Genomic DNA, 20,930 nt, shown 5'->3' with positions numbered 1-20,930 from the left:
CTTTGTCTGTTTTTAAATGCAGACAGTAGTACATTGAGACACTTTATTTATAAGCAGATGTAATTGTACAGTTTTGCTAAACAGTATAAGAATAATGTTTCTAGGTGGGATATCTTCTTGCTCTTTCTAGAAGTGCATAATCTAGACCTTTCCATAATATCTAAATTGAAAGAACTTTAAACAGGGAAGACACAAGTCAGGAAAGGAGTAGTCCAAATTCATTTAGTACCAGGAATCGTTCAAGATATGTCTGTCTGAGTTGGTAGGTTAGACTCTTCAGTCATTTTTGTGTGAAATGAAAAATAAATATGAACTTCTGTAACTGAGAATTAAGAACTATTGGTAGCAGTAAGCAGATTTTTAGAGATAATTCTCTACTTTGTGATAATATATATGTGACTTTAGGCAAATGATTTTACAAAATTAGTTTTCACATCTTTAAAATGAAAGGAAGACCTGTGTCATTGTATTTGTATTTATCTTAAATTTAGCAAACACTGCCATAGTGATCACTATGTGTTATGTAATATTCTAAAAATTATAACAAATTACTTATTTCTTGTAAGTACTTTCTGAAGGTTGATACTATCATCATCCCCATTTAATAGAAAAACTGAGGCAAAGAGGGGCTATATAACTTGTAGAAAGCCAAACAACTAGCAAGTAGTAGAACTGGTTGCTTGACCTCAGAGTTCATGCTCTTAACTATTAGTCTATGCTTCATCATAAGAATTAAAAGGAAGAAGCACTTGATAAAATACTTCACAACTCAAGATGTTGGTAATCATCTTTGTTTAATTTGATGCTTGGATTATGTGACAAAACATATGGCCAACTTTTGAAAAGATAGATTATTATAAAAACATATATATGACTTAGTTTTCCAGATGACACTTCAGAATATTGCAATGCTTTAATTATAATTTTGCACTATGGTGATTATTGTATTATGTAGATGTATAGCAAAAATATTTGGTTGAAATCAAGCCACACACACGTCCAGAAAGTTGCTTTTAAAAGTAAGTCCATTATAAGTTTCTTTATAGATCACTTGCCTTTTTATTAATAGAGTACTGAGGACTTTTAAAAATTCATTTTATGTTTTATTGTTGCTTAATAACAATATTTTTGTATGTGAAGAAATTATTCTGTAAGTGAAAATATTTATGTGTAAATAATATTAATAAAAGTGCACATGGGAAATTGCTTGTTTATCGTGACAGCCGCTATTCTTTGCTCTAGTCACTAAAGTCAGCTTTGCTTTTTATTCTCTGCTTAAAGACTTCTTATGGTTTGTAAATCAAGTTGCACTTGAAATGAAGAAAACTGGATTCTAATTTCCAATAGTATACAGCTCTGAACAAGAAAGATGGCATCTTTGTGTCTTATTTTCTTCATCTGGAAGTAAGGTAGATTAGGCTACATGATTTCTAAGAACCTTTACAATTCTCACTCAAAACAGAGCCATACAACACATACCTTTGAGATTGGAACATATAGATGAGATACCAAAACCCTTTTGGTGTATATAGATTTTAATCCATTAGGAGATATTCATCCATGAAATATTAAAAATATTATTATAAAGAAATGGCTGGGCTAATATAATGCTGAGTTATTCCTGAAAGTTGATTTGCACTAAACTATCCTTTCCTTTTTCATGACCACATTTGTGATAAGTGCCCCATGTCTGGGCAAAGGTTGGCTGAAGTTAGCAGTACAGTCTGTTCATAGAACACAGTGAAACTTAGCCATGTGGAGGTAAAATTCATGAGCTTGGGACTGTGCTCTAGGACTCTGAAGTAACCATTCATAGCCTAGATGTAAATTCTGGGGAACAGTATAAAATCTGTGAAAGATCAGTGTGAAAGTGAGTTAGGAAGGACTCTTTTGTGGACAAAAATTGGGAATCGGGAAACTCTTCAGAAATCTCAGACTTGTTGGAAATGAGAAAAAGAAGCCATGTTTTATAGGTTAAAAAAAAGCAACAGTGGCACAAGGAGGGAAATGAGTAGAATATGGTATAGGGAGCAATTTGGCTGGAACAGAGACTATGTGAGGAGCAGTAAAAGAGATGAACAAGCAAAAGTGGAGACAATGAAGACTCCATAGGTGGAGTCTGAAGTAGGGTCACCTCACTGTATATCTCCAAGGGGCAGCATTCACTTCAGAATCTGGCGGGGCACAGCCAGGTATGGTGGTTCTGGCCCTAATGTCAAACTTAAAGAATTCACTTTGGGATCAACAGGCAGTTGGGTAGCCAGTAAAATAAACACAGAAAGCTTTGAGCTGAGAAGCATGTAATAGAATGGCTTTTCAGGAAGATTAATTGGACTAGGGTACAAAGTGAGTAAAAAGGGACTTAGAGTCCTAAACCATAGCTAGGATACTATTGTAGTAATTCAGGTATAAAATAAACAAATAAAATATTTTAAAAAATATAGGAGCCTAACTTGAGGTTAAAAAGGAAGTTTAAATCCAATAAAATTTTATGTTTTATTATTTATTTTATTTATTTATTTGAGAAAGAGAGAGTGAGGACAAGCGGGATGAGGGGCAGAGGGAGAAGCAGGCTCCCTGCTGAGCAAGGAGCTCCATGCTGAGCTCAGTCCCAGGACTCTGAGATCACGACCTGAGCCAAAGGCAGACACTTAACCGACTGAGCCACCCAGGCGCCCCAGGGACATTATTTTTACAGCACCTCCCAGGTTGTTCTACTTCTCTTGTTATTGTATTCCATGCCATGAAAAACATGGAATCTTTCTACTACCTTGTCAGGCTTTCAAAGTAAACTGAACAGCATATACAACAGCCCAGTGATGTGTAAGACATTCTTCTTCCATTACATCTAGACAGAGTCTTGAAGTAGCTTTGAGCCATACTGGGTTTTTGTTCTAAATGACTATGTGATGAGTACTGGTTCAGATGGGCTCCTAGTTAGGGTCTCTTGAAAAGGAGGTAGTGGTTTTGGCCTCTCTCCTGGGTTTTGTTTGTTTGTTTGTTTGTTTGTTTTGTTTTGTTTTGTTTTGTTTTTGAGCAACTTCTGAATAACAGAGATTCATAGACTCTCTGAATGGAAAGAACTCTTGCAAATCTAACTGAGCTACCACTTGATAATCTAAATCCCTCCAACCCCCACCCCCCACCCCTGGCATGTGTCTATGAATCTGTCCTTGAATACCACTGGTGATGATAAAGAATTTACTTCTCATGTGAGTTAGTCCATTTTATCTATGGATCACTCTGATCAGAGTTTTCCCAGTGGCCAAATTGTTTATCTCTTTTGTTGAACAGATGGGGAACTTTAAAAAACATGGTTAAACTCTAGAGCCAGAAGTGCAGGCCACTACAAGAGCAGCATAGCTCCCAGACAGACTGGGATGTAGTCATAATCCTTATTGAAGTCTTAGAGGTAGGACTCTACAACTATGTTTTGAGTCATTAATCACCAGTCTTCAAAGATACATCCTTTATAACCTTGAAAATTTATAAATGCTTTGTTTTCTTCAATGTTATGCTTTACATCAAATAAATTATTTCTTCTAAAATTGTTTCTTCTAAAACTATTAGTAAGCCCCAACAGTCCATATTTGTCTAGATATGAAATACTTTTTGTAAAAGCAAATTGTTTTCAGAAGCCCTAAGATAATAATTTATATCTGGAATAATCTGTGTCCTCAAAATATTAGGTTATATCTATAGAATTTTCATTAGCATAACAAATTTCTCATTTACTATTCATATTCCTTATGGTAAACTCTGCTGTCTGGTGTTTTAGAGATTGACATTATAGAAATTTTAACTATACAACTTTTCTAATGGCTACCATGATTTAGTATTCTCATTTCTTAAAATTCAGACACCCATAAATTTTTCCTGAGAAATTCCTAAAGACTGTCATCACATAGTCCACATGCATTTAGGTAGTATTTTAGTTTTTATAATACCACTGTATAATCCCTGCTATTCCTTGTAATTTTTTTTTAAGATTTGTTTACTTATTTATTCATGAGAGACACACGCAGAGAGAGAGAGAGAGAGAGAGAGAGAGAGAGAGGCAGATACACAGGCAGAGGGAGAAGCAGGCTCCATGCAGGGAGCCTGACATGAGACTCCATCTCAGGTCTCCAGGATCACGCCCTGGGCTGAAGGCAGCCCTAAACCGCTGAGCCACTGGGGCTGCCCCCTTGTAATTCTTATGTAATATTTGTATAGATAACTAATAGGTAACTACTGTCATCTCTAATCTTTGTTTCAAATTTTTCTTCTTTTTTTTTTAATTTTTATTTATGATAGAGAGAGAGAGAGAGGCAGAGACACAGGCAGAGGGAGAAGCAGGCTCCATGCACCGGGAGCCCGACGTGGGATTCGATCCTGGGTCTCCAGGATCACGCCCCGGGCCAAAGGCAGGCGCCAAACCGCTGCGCCACCCAGGGATCCCTCAAATTTTTCATTTAAATATTTAATACTCTGGCTAGCTCAGTTAGTTATCCAAAGGATTATAGACTCCAGTCATGATTTTGGAGAGCTTTTTTTTTGCTTTTTATGGTTTTTTTAAAGTAAGCTCTACCCCCAATGTGGGGCTTGAACTCATGCCCCCAAGATCAAGAGTTATATGCTCTACCAATTGTACCAGCCAGGCACCCCTGGAATTTTTTTACCTTACCATCTGAGGAGATGATGACTTAACCAAGTTTTAGCAAATGCTGTGTTATTCAAAAGTACTTTTCACAATAGTTTAGTTTTTATCAACTTGATGATTCCTACTGTGTAAGCCATTCTCTGCTGGGACTGTAGTGATAAATATAGTTTGGCAGGCATAAGGATAACACTCTTATACTCCCTACTCTTGTGCCCTTTCCCTTTTCTTTCTTTTCTTTTTTTTTTTTTAAGATTTTATTTACTTATTCATGAGACACACACACCCACACAGAGAGAGAGAGAAAGAGAGAGAGCGGGGCAGAGACACAGGCAGAGGGAGAAGCAGGCTCCATGCAGGGAGCCTGATATGGGACTCAATCCTGGGACTCCAGGATCACGCCCTGGGCCAAAGGCAGGCGCTAAACCACTGAGCCACCCAGGGATCCACACCCTTTCCCCTTTCTTAAGAAAAAACTTAGCAGGTCAGATGAACTACAGATCTTTTTTTTAAGTAGTAGCACATAAAGATGAGACTTACTACTTAGGTTGTCCACCATCCTTGTTATTCACATGGAGTAGCTGTCATCTTGGCGTCGTCACTCAGCATTCCATAGATTAGGAGCCACTGCTCTACCACAGTTCTTAGCTTTTCAGGATTACCTGACAAGTTTAGGGGAAGAAACAGGATGAGCCCAGAGAAATCTCCCAGGAGCCAAAATCATGCCATGTAGCCCATGACAAGTCTTAAATAGCCTCGAAAATCCACAGAACCAACAGAGAAGGGGATTGAGTAGAATCTTTTACATCTTTTGCTTCCATCTGAAGGACACCACAGGAGACCCTTGATTTTTAATCTTAATTGGTTTCTTTTTTTTTTATTTAAAGATTTTTACTTATTTATTCATGAAAGACAGAGAGGGAGAGAGGGGGAGAGAGAGAGAGAGAGGCAGAGACACAGGCAGAGGGAGAAGCAGGCTCCATGCAGGGAGCCTGACGTGGGTCTCAATCCTGAGACTCCAGGATCACGCCCTGGGCCAAAGGCAGGTGCCAAACCTCTGAGCCACCCAGGGATCCCCCATCTAATTGATTTCTTGAGGAAAGTTGAAAGCTAAGACTACTCTCTTGTTTGCACATTATTGTAAATTAGAGTCCTATTCCTGAAAACTACAGATCTTCCTTGACTTCCAGTGGTTATGTCCTGATAAACCTATTGTAAATTGAAAATATCTTAAGTGAAAAAAGCACTTATTACTCCTTAGCTAGCAAACAAAATAGCTTAGCCTAGCCTGCTTTGAATGTGCTTAGGACATTAGCCTGCATCTGGGGAAAGTCATCTAACACGAAGCCTATTTTATAATAAAGTGTTGAATATGTTGTAAAATTTATTGAATACTGTACTAAAAGTGAGAAATAGGATGGTTGTACGGGTACAGAATGGTTGTAAGTGTATTGGTTGTTTACCCCCTCCATCATATGGCTGACTGGGAGCTGGAGCTCACTGCAGCTGCCCAGCATCACAAAAGAATATCCTACCACATTGCTAGCCTGGGAAAAGTTCAAAATTCAGAGTAAGGTTTCTACTGAATATATATCACTTTCACACCATTGTCAAGTCAAAAAATCATAAGTTGATCAAGGATTGTCTGTAATTCTATACAATAAATGTTCTAAAATGTGTTACTAAAATATAGCATATATATTATTTTACAAACATATGTTAAGATATATCATAGCAATATTTATAGTTGCAATGAAAGAAAGCAAGTATGGGGGGGTGGTTAAGGACCTAGATTCTGGAGCTAGACTCTGTAGATTCAAATTCCGACTTTGCTACTTACTAGCTGGATGATCTTGAGAAAGTTACTTTTCTATGCTTCAGTTAGTTATCTGCAAAATGGTGCTAACACTTCTCACCTTTGGAGCTGTTCTGTGGATTAAATTAGTTAATGTATAGAAAGTACTTAGAACTAACAATGCCTGACAATATTACTAAGTGTTGGCTGTTGTTTTATGTGTTGCACATGGACATTTTAGGGACATTTTTCTGAATGGTTTTTAAATACCAGCTCAATAAAGTTAGCTTTTAAGGCTGCTTCTTTTCCTTAAAGCCTTCCTAAAGCTAGAAATAAGCATTCTTCATCATACCCTTCAAGGCTATTCACATCTGACTCCAGTTTCTTTTCCTTGCTTTCTCTATACAAATTTTCTACTCAAGCTCCATTTTCTAACTCCTGCTTCTGCTCAGTGCCTACCTCTTTTTTTTTTTCAGTATAGTTGACATACAATGTTATATTAGTTTCATATGTACAACATAGCAATTCAGTTTATGCTATGCTCACCACAAGTATAGCTACCATCTGTCACCATACAACACTATTACAGTATTATTGACTATATTCCCTGTGTTGAGACTTTTATTCCTGTGACTTATTCCATAACTGGAAGCCTGTATCCCCACTCCCCTTCACCCATTTTGCCAATCCCCCAACCCCTTCTGAGAACAGTCAATTTGTTCTCTGTATTTATAGGTCTGATTCTGCTTTTTGTTTATTTCAATGCCAACCTCTTTTGCAAAATTTTACCACTGTTATCCAAACAACATTGGAATTTATCACATGCTGTAGTATCCTATTTGCTTTTATTTTTTGTTTTTGTTGTTTTTTGTTTTTTTTTAGATTTTATTTATTTATTCATGAGAGACAGAGAGAGAGAGAGAGAGAGAGAGAGAAAGGCAGAGACACAGGCAGAGGGAGAAGCAGGCTCCATGCAGGAAGCCCGATGTGGGACTCCATCCCCAGTCTCCAGGCTCACGCCCTGGGGTGAAGGCCGCACTACACTGTTGAGCCACCTGGGCTGCCCTCCTATTGGCTTTTAACTCATTTGTGAATCAAAAACCTTTTGCAACCAGGAGCTATATGCAGTACAACTCTGTATCCCCGTCACCGAATAAGTGTAGTAAGTACTTAAGTTATATGTTGTTTACTTGGATTGCACAACAAATTGAATTTTGTGTTTGTGCATTTGCACACATGTTCAACCTGTGTAGCAGGTTAACACTTTTGAAATTTAACTGTGTTTTGTTTGCAAACTTGGAGCATTTATGAGAAATTTAAAAGTTACTGCAAGTAAGTAAAAACAGCTACAGATTAAATTGTTCTCAACTGTACAGTAACCAAAAAAACACACTTTATATGTTGTAATTTGTGTCTGCATCGCCTGGTGGATAATTACAGCATTACTCTTTTTGAAATTAATACTGTGGTATAGCATAGGCAGAGAAGGACTCCATAACTCTGAATGTCCACAGCACAGAACTGGGGTTGTGAGAACAAGGAACTAGATAGATAAGAAAGGAGCAAGGGAGAGGGGAGAAACATGCATTTGAATTTACATCTTCAATGTTTGACAATAATAATAAAGCATCTTAGCTAAAAATGTGACACAAGACTTTTTAATCTTTTGGTTATTGGTGGGATTTTACATATGAAAACTGTTGCACTTGACATCCAAAAATCTAAATATCTATAGGATTATAAGTGTATTCCTGAATTCTTACACATTTGAATTGAAGTTCACATAGAAACAATTTTGTGCTGTAATTTTAACCATCTTTGTCTTAACTGAAATTTGGAATAATCCATCCTCTCCTTACCCTGTATAACTTGTGAATCAAGAGTTTACTGTATTTTAATTGCCTCATTTTTATTTCCCTTTCCCTCTTTGTTAGTAAATATACTTGAATATGGATTGTGATATTAGATATTTTTGACGTAAAAGGTGAGCTCTTATCAAGAATACATTACATTGGAGACTCTTTTTCTTTTTTTACGTACCAGATGCTTTAGATGAATATTTTGAATATGATGCAGAGGAGTTCTTGGTCTCTTTGGCCTTGTTAATAACAGAAGGACGAACACCAGAATGTTCTGTAAAAGGTCGCACAGAAAGTTTCCATTGCCCTCCAGCACAGTCCTGTTACCCAGCAACTACCAAACATGAATGCAGTGACAAGCTGGCTCAGGTAAGAATTATGTGTTGAGTATTTTTTATTTATCTTTTATGTCAACTGGTTTAAATTCGGTCATCATCTTTGGTACGTGGTAATTATAATGTTGACATTTAAATATAAAATCGGTTAAAACTATAATGAAAAAAATCCTAATTCTGGACCATGGCTAATAATCTTGATCTTAATGCTCTTGAAAGCACAGCAGGTGCCTTTGCAGATCAGCTTGCAGGTTGACGACCAATTTCATACCTGCCTTCTCCCGTGCCAGATTTAAAATTATTGTTACTATTGACTTTGTGTTTATTTAGTAGAATTATCTTCATGATTATTTTCCTCACATTAGCCAATTTCTCTCTGATAGTCCTTTCTTTTTTCCTATGTCAAGATATTTTTTACTATCATATAATGTTTAAAAATATTTATTTTGGTAGGTAGTAAAATTTGTTATAAGGATTTTTCTCAATAGTTTGTTTCTTTTTTTTTTTTTTAATAGTTTGTTTCTTAAATATAGTCTTAAATTTTATACTTTTTTTTTTTTTTTTTTGCGATTTTATTTATTCATGAGAGACACAGAGAGAGCAGGGAGCCTGATATGGATTTGATCCTGGGACTCCAGGATCACTCCCTGGGCCAAAGGTAGATGGCTCAACTGCTGAGCCACCCAGACATCCCTTTACACTTCTTTTTTTTTTTTTTTTTTTTTTTTTAGATTTTCTTTATTTATTTGAGAGAGAGTGAGCATGAGAGAAGGGGAGGAGCAGAGGGAGACAAAGAAGCAGACTCCCTGCTGAGCAGGGAGCCCAATGCAGGCTTGGTCCCAGAACCCCAGGATCATGACTTAAGTCAAAGGCAGATGCTCAGTCACTGAGCCACCCAGGTGCCTCAAATTTTACACTTTTTAAATCTTATCTATTTTGATCATTTAATGAAAATTAATTTTTAATATTTTGCTTTCCACTTAGAATGAATCTTTCTTCTGTAATGATGATATAATTTACATACTAGGCTGGGCCATCTCAAGGCCTGTCAGATTTGTGTTGTGGCAGTTATTTTTCTGCAAAATAGAGCAAAAATATCCCTCCAAGAAAATTTGCATCACAAATGTTTAGTGCTACATCTCACACTCTAGAACTCACTAGTGTTAACCCATTATTTAATGATGAAATCTAAATAGACAAGCCTAAGCAAAGCTCTGCAATTGATAACTCATTTGTCATAGAGTTGTCTGTTTTACAATTATAATTTTAAAATTTAAACATGAAATTTTTGGCCCATCAAGACATTTTGCTTATATTCATTTTCTCTCAAGTGTCGCCAAGCCAGAAGAACTAGGTCTGAGGTCTCATTGTTGTGGAAGAACAACCTTCCAATCATGGTGGAAGTGATGCTACTACCAGACTGCTGCTACAGTGATGATGGACCCACCACAGAAGGGATTGATCTTAATGATCCTGCAATTAAGCAAGATGCATTATTATTAGAAAGATGGATATTGGAGCCAGTTCCTCGACAGTAAGTTGCACAGAGTTATAAGTTGTTGGTAGATCAGGTTTTCCATTGCTTTCTATAAATTATTTTAATAATATATCATGTCATTGAATTCTTCTATTTATGTAGTAAAATTTAAACATTTCATACTTGTGTGACTTGAAGTAACACTAGTAAGTGCACTTCTATACTCTTGAAAGCACACATCCTAAATGTTTTAGCTTCAATCTTTCTACAATTCAGTCATTTTGTACTTGCTGACATTTAAATGATACTTTTTACTTCCCTTAGGAGTGGTGATCGATTTATTGAAGAAAAGACTCTTCTATTGGCTGTCCGCTCATTTGTGTTTTTTTCTCAATTAAGTGCTTGGCTGAGTGTTTCTCATGGTGCTATTCCACGAAATATTCTTTACAGGTATGTCTAGGGCAAAATAAGAACAGTGCATATTCAATTATGTTGGTTAGATACTGAATATTTTACCTTTTAAGTAGTTTATTTCCTTCATTCCTAAATGTAAGTAGATAAAATTTACTGAAGTTTTTCTCAAAAGTTAGAGAAATTTAAATGGGAATCAGTATGAGTTTTGCTTTTTGGGTTAAATTTGGCATAGAATAGTTTTCAGAACATTTTTTAGCTTTCAAAACCAATAGTGGATATAATGCTGCCAGTGTATACACAGTAGAAAACTTTCTGGGCTGCTGAGTTTCCATAATGGTATACTTACTTAATTTTTGTATCTTGAAAACTATAAATTTACAGGCTGCTGAACAGCTATCTAATTGTCTCTGTAGGCAGGTGGCCATGAGATGAAGAGCATTTCTTAATCACCTTGTATAAAAGAATTAGCTGACTCTATTTATTTAGTAGTAAATACAAAGTCCATTTTTTCTCTTTTGACAAGTAACTCATAATATTCTTAAGCTTTAGGGACACCTGGGTGGCTCAGCGTTGAGCATCTGCCTTTGGCCCAGGGCATGATCCTGGAGTCCTGGGATTGAGTCCCACATCGGGCTCCCTGCATGGACCCTGCTTCTCTCTCTGCATAAGTCTCTACCTCTCTCTCTCTCTCTGTGTGTCTCATGAATAAATAAATAAAATCTTAAATAATAATAAAAACATTCTTAAGCTTTAATGCTTATGTGGGCTAATATTCTTAAAAAAATACATCTCTCAAAATGTATTGCATCTGGGTGGCTCAGTGGTCAAGCATCTGTCTTCAGCTCAGATCACGATCCAGGGGTCCCAGGATCAAGTGCTGCATCAGGCTTCCCATGGGGAGCCTGCTTCTCCCTCGACCTATATCTCTGCCTCTCTCTCTCTGTGTCTCTCATGAATAAATAAATAAAATCTTAAAAAGAGATACTCTCTGTTCTAAACTATTGTACTTTATTTGGTTTTATCAGAATGACATGCATGGTAAAGTAGCTGAAAGTAAAGCCTTGATAGTAATTAATGCAAACAAAGATCAGTCTATGACTGCCTAAAATTTTTTATAATATACTATAATGTTATGAATTGTATAATCCATTGATTCTCTATTTTTCTGTATGATTCTAGAATCAGTGCTGCTGATGTAGACCTGCAGTGGAATTTTTCACAGACTCCAATTGAACATGTGTTTCCTGTTCCTAATGTTTCTCACAATGTGGCCTTGAAAGTCAGCGTGCAGTCCTTGCCCAGACAATCTAATTACCCAGTGTTGACCTGTAGTATTCACACTAATATTGGCCTTTATGAGAAAAGAATTCAAGAACATGAACTTAAAGCCCATCAGCACCGCAATTCTAATGAAGCTGAACAATGTAGTACAAATAGTTCACAGCGTCTGTGTAGCAAACAATCTTGGGCCCTGGCACCTGAAAACGCAAAAAATGGCACAACTTCAGAGTATACTGCAGCTGTCAAAAATGTCAAACTGTATCCAGGCACTGGCAATAAATCTGACTATGGAACATGTCAAGCTAATATTCTGGGCTTCAGTGGTAGAGGAGATAGAAAGTCACACGAAACACCAGTGAGAACATTAAAATCATTTTCAATGATTGATTCCAGTGTATCTAGCCACCAGAGTTCCTGGCCATCAGTTGGTGAGACTAATCCTTTAATAGGTTCTTTAATTCAGGATCGACAAGAAGTTATTGCAAGAATTGCTCAGCATTTGATTCATTGTGATCCAAGCACTTCACATGTTCCTGGACATCCATTTAATATGCAAGAGTCTAGTTCACTTAATTCAAAACTTTTCCGGGTTGCACAAGAAAATGAAAACGTGAGAAAATGTAAAGAACCTTTCTCCATTTCTTTTGGTAGTCCGGAGCTTTCCTCCTCAGAAGATACCAGCGAGGGAAAAATTCAAGTAAAAACAGAAACTCTTCGAAGTGCAACTGGCATTTCTGATGGTCTTTATTCTCGTCAGTCTGTTGGTGAGACTAATCCTTTGATAGGCTCCTTACTCCAAGAGCGGCAAGATGTTATCGCAAGGATTGCTCAACACTTGGAGCATATTGATCCAACAGCATCACATTTATCCCGGCAGTCATTCAACATGCATGACTCCAGTTCGGTTCCTTCTAAGGTGTTTAGGAGTTTGTATGAAGATAAAAATTTGTTGAAGAAAAACAAGGATGACACTTCCATTTCCATTTCTAATACAAAATTTTCCTTTTTGGAAGATAGCAGTGAAGGGACAAACTTAATACCCAAAAAATCATTGAGTTCTTTTAAATGCGATAGTAAAGTCAAGTCCTCTTTGAAACCTCAAATAAGAAATCTGTATCAGGACAATCCTAGTGAAATCATCCAAAATACATTTCAAGAGAGACAGAACAAAACCGCTGGTATATTGACTCCCTCAAATATGCCTCACTGCAAAAAAAATAACTTAGATTTGACAGTCAGATTGGAAAATACACTTTCTGAGTGTCAATTTAAGGAGCAAGAAATTAGCAATGAAACTGATAAACAGTATTCAAATTGCAACAATATTGAAAAACAAATTTGTACAAATAAATATAAAGAAAAAATAAAAAATGAAAATTGTAATCCAGAATCTTTTAACAATGATCAATTTGAGGATTCTAAGAAAAATGACTCAAAAATAAAAACTGCTATGTTGGAAATGTCTGGATATTTGAACAAACATGAAAACAAGTGCTCAAATAAAGACTTTAAAAGGCCCAAAACATGTGAGCAAAATAATCAACTTAATAGTATAGAAAATTATCTCAGTAATAATGAAGTTTTCAAATGCAAAAAGCCAGACCAATTAAAAAATGAACAGGATAAGAAAGAAGAGACAATTGATGAAAAATTTCAAAACTGTTCTCAGAGAAAGAATATAAAAAACTGTTTGTCTACATGTGAACGATTAAAAAGTACAGAGGCACTGGTAGGTAACATCTAATATTTCAAATATAATTCTCATTTATTATAGTTTGAATTTTGTTTTACAGGAAATTTAGTTATGAAGGCCCAAGGTGCCCACTAATTATAATACACACAGTCTATTAAAATGAACCTGCAATAAAAGTAGTATTAACATCCTTTGAAAATAACCATCTTAATAGCAAATGTTAGGTAAATTCTTCCTGTTGCCATTTTTGGTTGTTTCAATATTCTGAACAATTGCTGGAGAGTAAATAGGCATCAGAAATGAAATTCATGTTAACTTAATGTATTGTTTGTTAGCAGCTCTGGCCTAAAACAGTGTCCCCATTGTGCTATGCCACTGCTCAGCTAAGGATTTTAGGAATGTCTATGGTGAAATCACTAGGCTGTTGGTCAGAATAGTTGGGTTCCAGTCCTGACTTCACAATTTGGTCCCTAAGTCACACTAAGTCATGTAACTTTTAAAAACTTCAGTTTCCTCAGCTTTAAAATAAGAATGATAAATCTCTTGTGCCTATCTCAGTTGTGACAGTCAAATAACAAATTTTAAATATTTTGTAGGGACCCCTGGGTGGCTCAGCAGTTGAGTGTCGGCCTTTGGCTCAGGGCGTGATCCCAGGAGTTCCGGGATTGGGTCCCACATCGGGCTCCCTGCATGGAGCCTGCTTCTCCTCTGCCTGTGTCTCTGTTTCTCTCTCTGTGTTTCTCATGAATAAATAAATAAAATCTTTAAAAATAAATAAAAAATAAATAAAAAGTTTTGTAAACCTTCGATGCACTATGTAAATAAGATACTTCAGTCATTTCCATTTGATTTACCTTTCTACCAAACTATTTTTAACTTTAGAAAATTATTGTTATACTTAAATTTACTAAGTACCCAAGCCCTTTTCTGAATATTTTACACATGTTGGCATACTTAATCCTTCCACTAAACTATGAGGTTAGGTGTTATTACTAACTCCAATTTAAAAAAGAGGACCCTTAGCTTGGAGAAGTTAAGTATCTTGCCCAAGGTCACAAAGCTAGTAAATGGTAGATAAGTCTTTCTGGATTTTTATGAATTTCTTTATTTTTTTTTTTTAAGATTTTATTTATTTATTCATGAGAAACACAGAGAGAGGCAGAGATATAGGGAGAGGGAGAAGCAGGCTCCATGCAGGGAGTCTGATGTGGGACTTGATCCCGGGACTCTGGAATCATGCTCTAAGCTGAAGGTAGACACTCAACCACTGAGCCACCCAGGCGTCCCAGGATTTTCATGAATTTCTGGTTTTTGCGCTTAAACTTGCCTAATTGTTAAGGACTAGCTTGTTTCCAGTATCACTTCAAAAACATGGTACTGCAGCTGCGTTAGATATATTTTTAAGTTTGCATTTACTATATTTCTCTGTTATGCTCCACCAAATTATATGCTCTGAGAATGGCTCTTAATATCAACATAGTTTTATATTTTAGAATATTCTATTTTTTCTACCTGTGAGTAGTTGTTTAGTTAACAAATTAAAAATATCAAATGTTAGCTTACCAGATATTAGATTCAGTATTTATAAATATGACCATATATTGATAAGGCAATTATATTTGGACATACTTTCTTTAGAATATTTGAATTTATTCAGTATCCTAGAAAAAATTTAGAAATTGTTTTCTGATTAAATCTTCACCACCAAGGATGTAATACCTCACTACGTATTAGAATAAGACTAAAACCAAAAATTACTTAAATATTAACATTAAAATCTAATTATTTTCCTAGCAGAAGACTATACCACTGAAACATTCAAGTGTCTGGCGGAAACATAATTTTCATTCCTTAGATGGAATCTCAACGAGAGCCTTTCATCCTCGAACTGGATTGCCTCTTCTTTCAAGTCCTGTAAGGTTTTTTTCCTCTTATTCCATATTTAACATTGGAAACATCTAAAATGTTTACAGATCATTTTATCCAAATTGTGTTTGAAAAAATTTAAATACCTTTAACAGAAATTTCCAGTTAGAAAACATTTTATTTTTTGATGTATTTAATAACTATGTGTTAACATGGGCAAAGGCTAAAATTATGAATAAAAATATTAGGATTATAAAATTTCTCTGAAAGTCTTTTGTCTAATATTTTAATTATTATTACATATAAAGGAAATATTTAGTGTCAAACGGGTTTGTAAGTAGATTTTTATCTTTACACTGAAGCTAGTTGACATCAACAGCTGGATCATTTGACAATCAAATTTTTGGTTGTCTTTGATGTGGAACTCATGCAACATCTTATTTTAAGACATATAAATTTCCCCACTCTACATTTACATATAGATTTGTAGGTCAGAGTGTGAAGGTTAAGAGTGTTGCTTTGGAAAAAAAAAAAAAAGAGTGTTGCTTTCGAGTTACAAAGACTTCACTCTACCTGTGTGACATTTGTGACCTTATTTGAGTAATATAATCTGAGCCTCAGTCTCTTCATCATTAAAAAAGGGGTGAAAATGTCTCCTTTAGTGTTGTGAGGATGAGTAGTATCATTTCTAACACATAGTAAGCCGTCAGTAGTTGTTCTACCTGCCGTTTCAGTTAAACCTGAGGCAAGTGATCAGTATCAAAGCAGAAGTAAAAACACGTATATTTTGCTACAAACATAAGATAATTTTTGCTGTTTTATCTGTATTTTTTAAGTAAACTCAAAGCATACAATATCTGGCCTATATTAAAAAATAATTATTGAATAAGAAATCTAGAATTTAAATTTATAACTTTAATTTATAATTTATTTTAGAGAAGCTAAATTCTAAACAATTTAAAATAATGCCAAACATTTGACCTACCTAAAACAACTAAATCAAAATTCTAAATATGAAAAAACATTTTAATTGCTGTATATACACACGTGTGCATACAAATACAGATGGATTAACAGTGGCCTAGAATCAGCTGAAGAGCAATTGAGTGAATGGGAGACATATTAAGAAAGCACTTAGAATGGAAGTACAGAAGGGAAAAGAGATGGTAAAAGGTAAAAGAGCCACGGAAGATAAAATGAGATGTTTAGTGTAAGTCTAGTACAAATTCCAAAAAAGTAGATGGAAGAAGGAAAATGCAGTGTCAGAAGAAATTAAGGTAAAGAACTTTTCAGAACTGAAGACATGAGAGTTTTTTTCCCTAAGATTTTATTTATTTATTCATGAGAGACACAGAAAGAGAGGCAGAGACATAGACAGAAGGAGAGGTAGGCTTCTGGCAGAGAGCCCGATGTGGCACTTGATCCCGGGACCGGGATCACACCCTGAGCCAAGGCAGACATTCAACTGCTGAGCCACCCAGGCGAAGACATGAGAGTTTAGATAGAAAACTTCACATTGAGCTCTGACTACAAAAAATAGCATGGATACATATATGATATTCTAGAAAACAAGTCTTTCTAATTTGCATGTTGCATGTGTTTTTACCTTTGATATCTGGATCTTTCATTTTTTAGGATATTTTTAGCTAGATGGTGGTGTGATTGGTGTCTTAAATGTAATATGGTATACAATGGTGGTTGAACATCCAGGGTAGTATTTTTCAGACCTATTCTCTGTGAAACTCCAGGGTTCTTGGAAATGTACAGTGGGGTAGTGGTAGAGCTGGGCAGGACTCCAGGCTCCCGTCACTATTTAATTATTCTTTCTTTTTATTTTAAAGCTATCAATCTTTTATTCCCCCCAACAAAATACAGAAGTGTAGTAGACCCTTGAACAACACAGATTTGAACTGGACGGGTCCACTTATATATGTGGGTTTTGTTTTGTTTCTGTAAACGTATTTTCTCTTCTAATTTTCTTAATAACATGTTCTTTAGCTTTAAGAATATAATACAGTATATAACAATATACAAAATGTGTGTTAATCAGCTATTTATGTTACTGGTAAGGCTTCCAGTCAACCGTAGGCTATTAGTAAAGTTTTTGGGGAGCCAAAACTTATATGTTAATTTTCAACTGCCCTGGGCAGAGGGTCAGTGTCTCATAATCCTTGTGTTGTTCAAGGGTCAACTGTATATAATAAAGTAAAAAATAAAAGTCTTTTTTTATATATTAGGATCCCATGTAAGATTTGGTTTTAGAAAAAAACAAATTCTGCTTCTTAAAAAGTCAAAACCTGGTAAAAGTGCTTTTATTAATTATCTGTTTTCTCCTACCAGTTAATAAAATGAGAACATAAGAACAATTTGTAATACAGAGCATGATTGTAAGTAAGGTGTTTTGGGAGAAGTTTTATTATTTGTCAGATATGCTTAGCTTTCTTTTGAAAAGTGTTCTATCAATTCAAGAAAAAAATTACAGTGTTTTTAAATATCACAAATGAATATTTTGATCTTAGGTTCCTCAAAGAAAGACACAATCAGGTTGCTTTGATTTGGATTCTTCATTACTGCATCTGAAAAGCTTATCGTCTAGAAGGTATTTATTCTAAAACTCGTTTGTGTATGTGAAATAATACTACACTAATTTCTAGTCTTGGGGAATAAATATTTTCTACAAAAATCACAATTTTAACAGGAATATTATTTTCTAGTTGTCATTTTCAATATTATTTCACACACAGTTATTAAGGGTGAAGAAGGGAGAAAGTAAGACAATGAGTAGCTATATTGGTCATCATAATAAACACTTTGGTTTTAACACTTAGTGGGCTTGAGTATTTCTGGTCAGTCACCTTCTCCTTTGCCTTATGCTTCTTTGCAAAAAAGCCTTAGAAATGTGTTCCATGTTGACAAGTAAATACCTTCATTATTTTCTTTAGTCACATAATTTTGCCTTTGTATTCTCATTTTTCACTGAAAATGAAGACTGAAAGAAGGCTGCATTATATTTCTAGTAAATGCCACTATATGATAAATTATACATTCAATCCTGGAACCTTCCAGAGTTTTACTTATATTTTTTGTCAAATATTATAACACAGACTACAAAATCAAATCAGGATTTTAAACTAGATATTTCCTATCTTAAAATTTGGTAGGATTAATTTTTTATCATGTAGTTTAAGTAAATTTGAAATTGATCAAATTCTCCTAATTTAATTTTGTACAAAAGGTAAATTAGAAAATGTTGTGTTTAATATGTTCGTTTGTTAATTTTCTTTTTAATAGTCCTCGACCATGTTTAAACATTGAAGATGATCCAGATATTCATGAAAAACCATTTCTGAGTTCTAGTGCTCCACCTATTACAAGTCTTAGTCTCTTAGGAAATTTTGAGGTAATGTTTTTAAGAATTATTTAAAGAGTTGACATTTCTTATCCTAGATCCAGGGTGTTATTTATGTCATTTGTTTGTGAAAAGGAAGTAAATAAATGGATTGTATTTTTCAAAGCTTTGAAATCACCTTCTTTCCTTTTCATTTCCTTTTGCCTTTACTTTTTGTAAGAAGTAAAGTTAGAATTGTTGGCAGTGACATCCTCAAATTGGGTACCTTGTGAGGAAGATAGAAGACTTACGTAAAGTGGAGTCAGGTGTCCATTACTCTGGCTAAAGGAGGGAGTTAACCACACCTTACATGGTAGTACTGACTCTGATACCCAGGAATGAGAATAGTGGGCTGATAACACCCCCTTCATGATCAAGAAGGTTGATATTCAAAATCAAATAGTTCTTTAAACTATATTTGTAACTTTGTTTCAAATCTAAATCTATTCTAAAATAAGACTATTTTTAAAAAATTGAATGGGTAAAGGTCTCCAGTAATGTGCCATTTTATTTAATAAGAATAGTCCTACTTGGGATCAAGATATCACTTCAGAGATGTTGAACTCTCTCTATTCTCTGACAGTATTTTAAAATTGCATAAGGCCACTGAGTGTCAGATGTTCTGCAACCTTTGTATTATAAGAAAATTTGTGAAGGGAAAAAAGAACATCTGACATGTAAAAACCTTAGGAAAGGGAAGATGGTTACAAGATTAGTACACTGGAATGTATTTGTACATTTGTACAGTTATACATACATTTTCATTCGACTTCAGTGGAAAAAGGTACAGAGAAGTTCTGAGACTGTCCAACTTATAGGTCCTTTTTAATTTATAGCTGTCCTGTGTATCAAGAGTTTATTTCTTTTTATTGTCGCCATATGGATATGCCACAATTTGTTTATTCATTCACCTGATTTTGGACCTTTGGGTTGTTTCCAGTTTTGGTCTATTACAAATGAAGCTGTTGTAAGGGGTGCCTGGGTAGTTCAGTTGGTTAAGCATTTGATTCTTGATTTCAGCTCAGATCATGATCTCAGGGTCATGAGATTGAGCCTCGTGGAACCCGCTTAAGATTCTTTTCTATTCCCTCTCCCCTCCGTCATTTGTGTACTCTCTAAAAAAAATAAAACAAACAAAAACACCTGCTGTGAATATTCATATATGCATTTTTGTGTGGACATAAGTTTTCATTTTGCTTGGGTAACTACCCAGAATGGAATGTCTGGGTAATATGATAGGTATATGTTTAACTTTTTTTTTTTTAAGATTTTATTTATTCATTCATGAGAGACACAGAGAGAGAGAGAGAGAGAGAGAGAGGCAGAGACATAGGCAGAGGGAGAAGCAGGCTCCATGCAGGGAGCCCGATGCGGGACTCCATCCCGGGTCTCCAAGATCACACCCCAGGACAAAGGTGGTTCCAAACTGCTGAGCCACCAGGGCTGCCCTATGTTTAACTTTTTAAGAAACTGCCAAACTGTTTTACAAAGTGGTAATACAATTTTTAATGGGAGCAAAGAGCCCCACTCAGGGCTCAATCCCAGGACCCCCTGATCATGACCTGAGCCAAAGGCAGGCACTTAACCAGGCTGAGCCACCCAGCATTCCTCACACCCAACATCTTTATCCATTGATCTATTGATGGACACTTGGGCTCTTTCCATAATTTGGCTATTGTAAATAATGCTGTTATAAATGCTGCATGTATTCCTTTGAATTAATGTTTTTGTATTTTTTGTGTAAATACCCAGTAGTTTGATTACTGGATCATAGGGTAATTCTATTTTTAACTTTGTAAAGAACGTCCATACTGTTTTCTCTAGTGGCTTCACCAGTTTGTGTTCTCACCAACAGTGCACAAGGGTTCCTTTTTCTCCACGTTTTTGTCAACACTTGTTGTTTCTTATGTTTTTGATTTTAGCTCTTACGACAGGTCTGAGGTGATCTCTCATTGTAATTTGAATTTGCATTTCCCTGATGATGTATGATGTTGAGCATTTTTTCATTTGTCTGTTGGCCATCTATATGTTTTCTTTGAAGAAATGTCTGTTCATGTCTTCTGCCCATTTTTAAATTGGATTATTCAGTTTTTGGGTGTTGGATTGTGTAAGTTCTTTACATTTTTTTGGATACTAACCCTTTATCACATATGTCATTTGCGTATATCTTCTCTCATTCAGTA

The 20,930-nt window shown here is 35.4% G+C and overlaps 1 protein-coding gene across 11 annotated transcripts in view; it reads left to right on the top strand.

The window, feature by feature from the left end:
• Positions 1–20,930, top strand: part of ATOSA (atos homolog A) — a 121,045-nt gene that overhangs the window by 87,484 nt on the left and 12,631 nt on the right. For 8 of the 11 annotated variants that reach the window (XM_035708809.2, XM_025472753.3, XM_035708808.2 and 5 more), the window contains 7 exons: positions 8,478–8,662; positions 9,960–10,162; positions 10,430–10,555; positions 11,699–13,529; positions 15,288–15,407; positions 17,879–17,958; positions 18,651–18,759. In XM_035708809.2, the coding sequence (XP_035564702.1) occupies positions 8,478–8,662; positions 9,960–10,162; positions 10,430–10,555; positions 11,699–13,529; positions 15,288–15,407; positions 17,879–17,958; positions 18,651–18,759 (2,654 nt within the window). Of the gene's footprint in view, positions 1–6,901; positions 7,597–8,477; positions 8,663–9,959; positions 10,163–10,429; positions 10,556–11,698; positions 13,530–15,287; positions 15,408–17,878; positions 17,959–18,650; positions 18,760–20,930 lie in introns of those variants that run through there. The other 3 variants (XR_003146158.3, XM_025472747.3, XM_025472749.3) reach the window with 2 other exon arrangements.

Source organism: Canis lupus, chromosome 30 (genome assembly GCF_003254725.2).
Source record: "Canis lupus dingo isolate Sandy chromosome 30, ASM325472v2, whole genome shotgun sequence".
Lineage (NCBI taxonomy): Eukaryota > Metazoa > Chordata > Mammalia > Carnivora > Canidae > Canis > Canis lupus.
The sequence above is the reverse complement of the archived record's forward strand: the minus strand, read 5'-3'. Positions and strand labels throughout refer to the sequence as shown.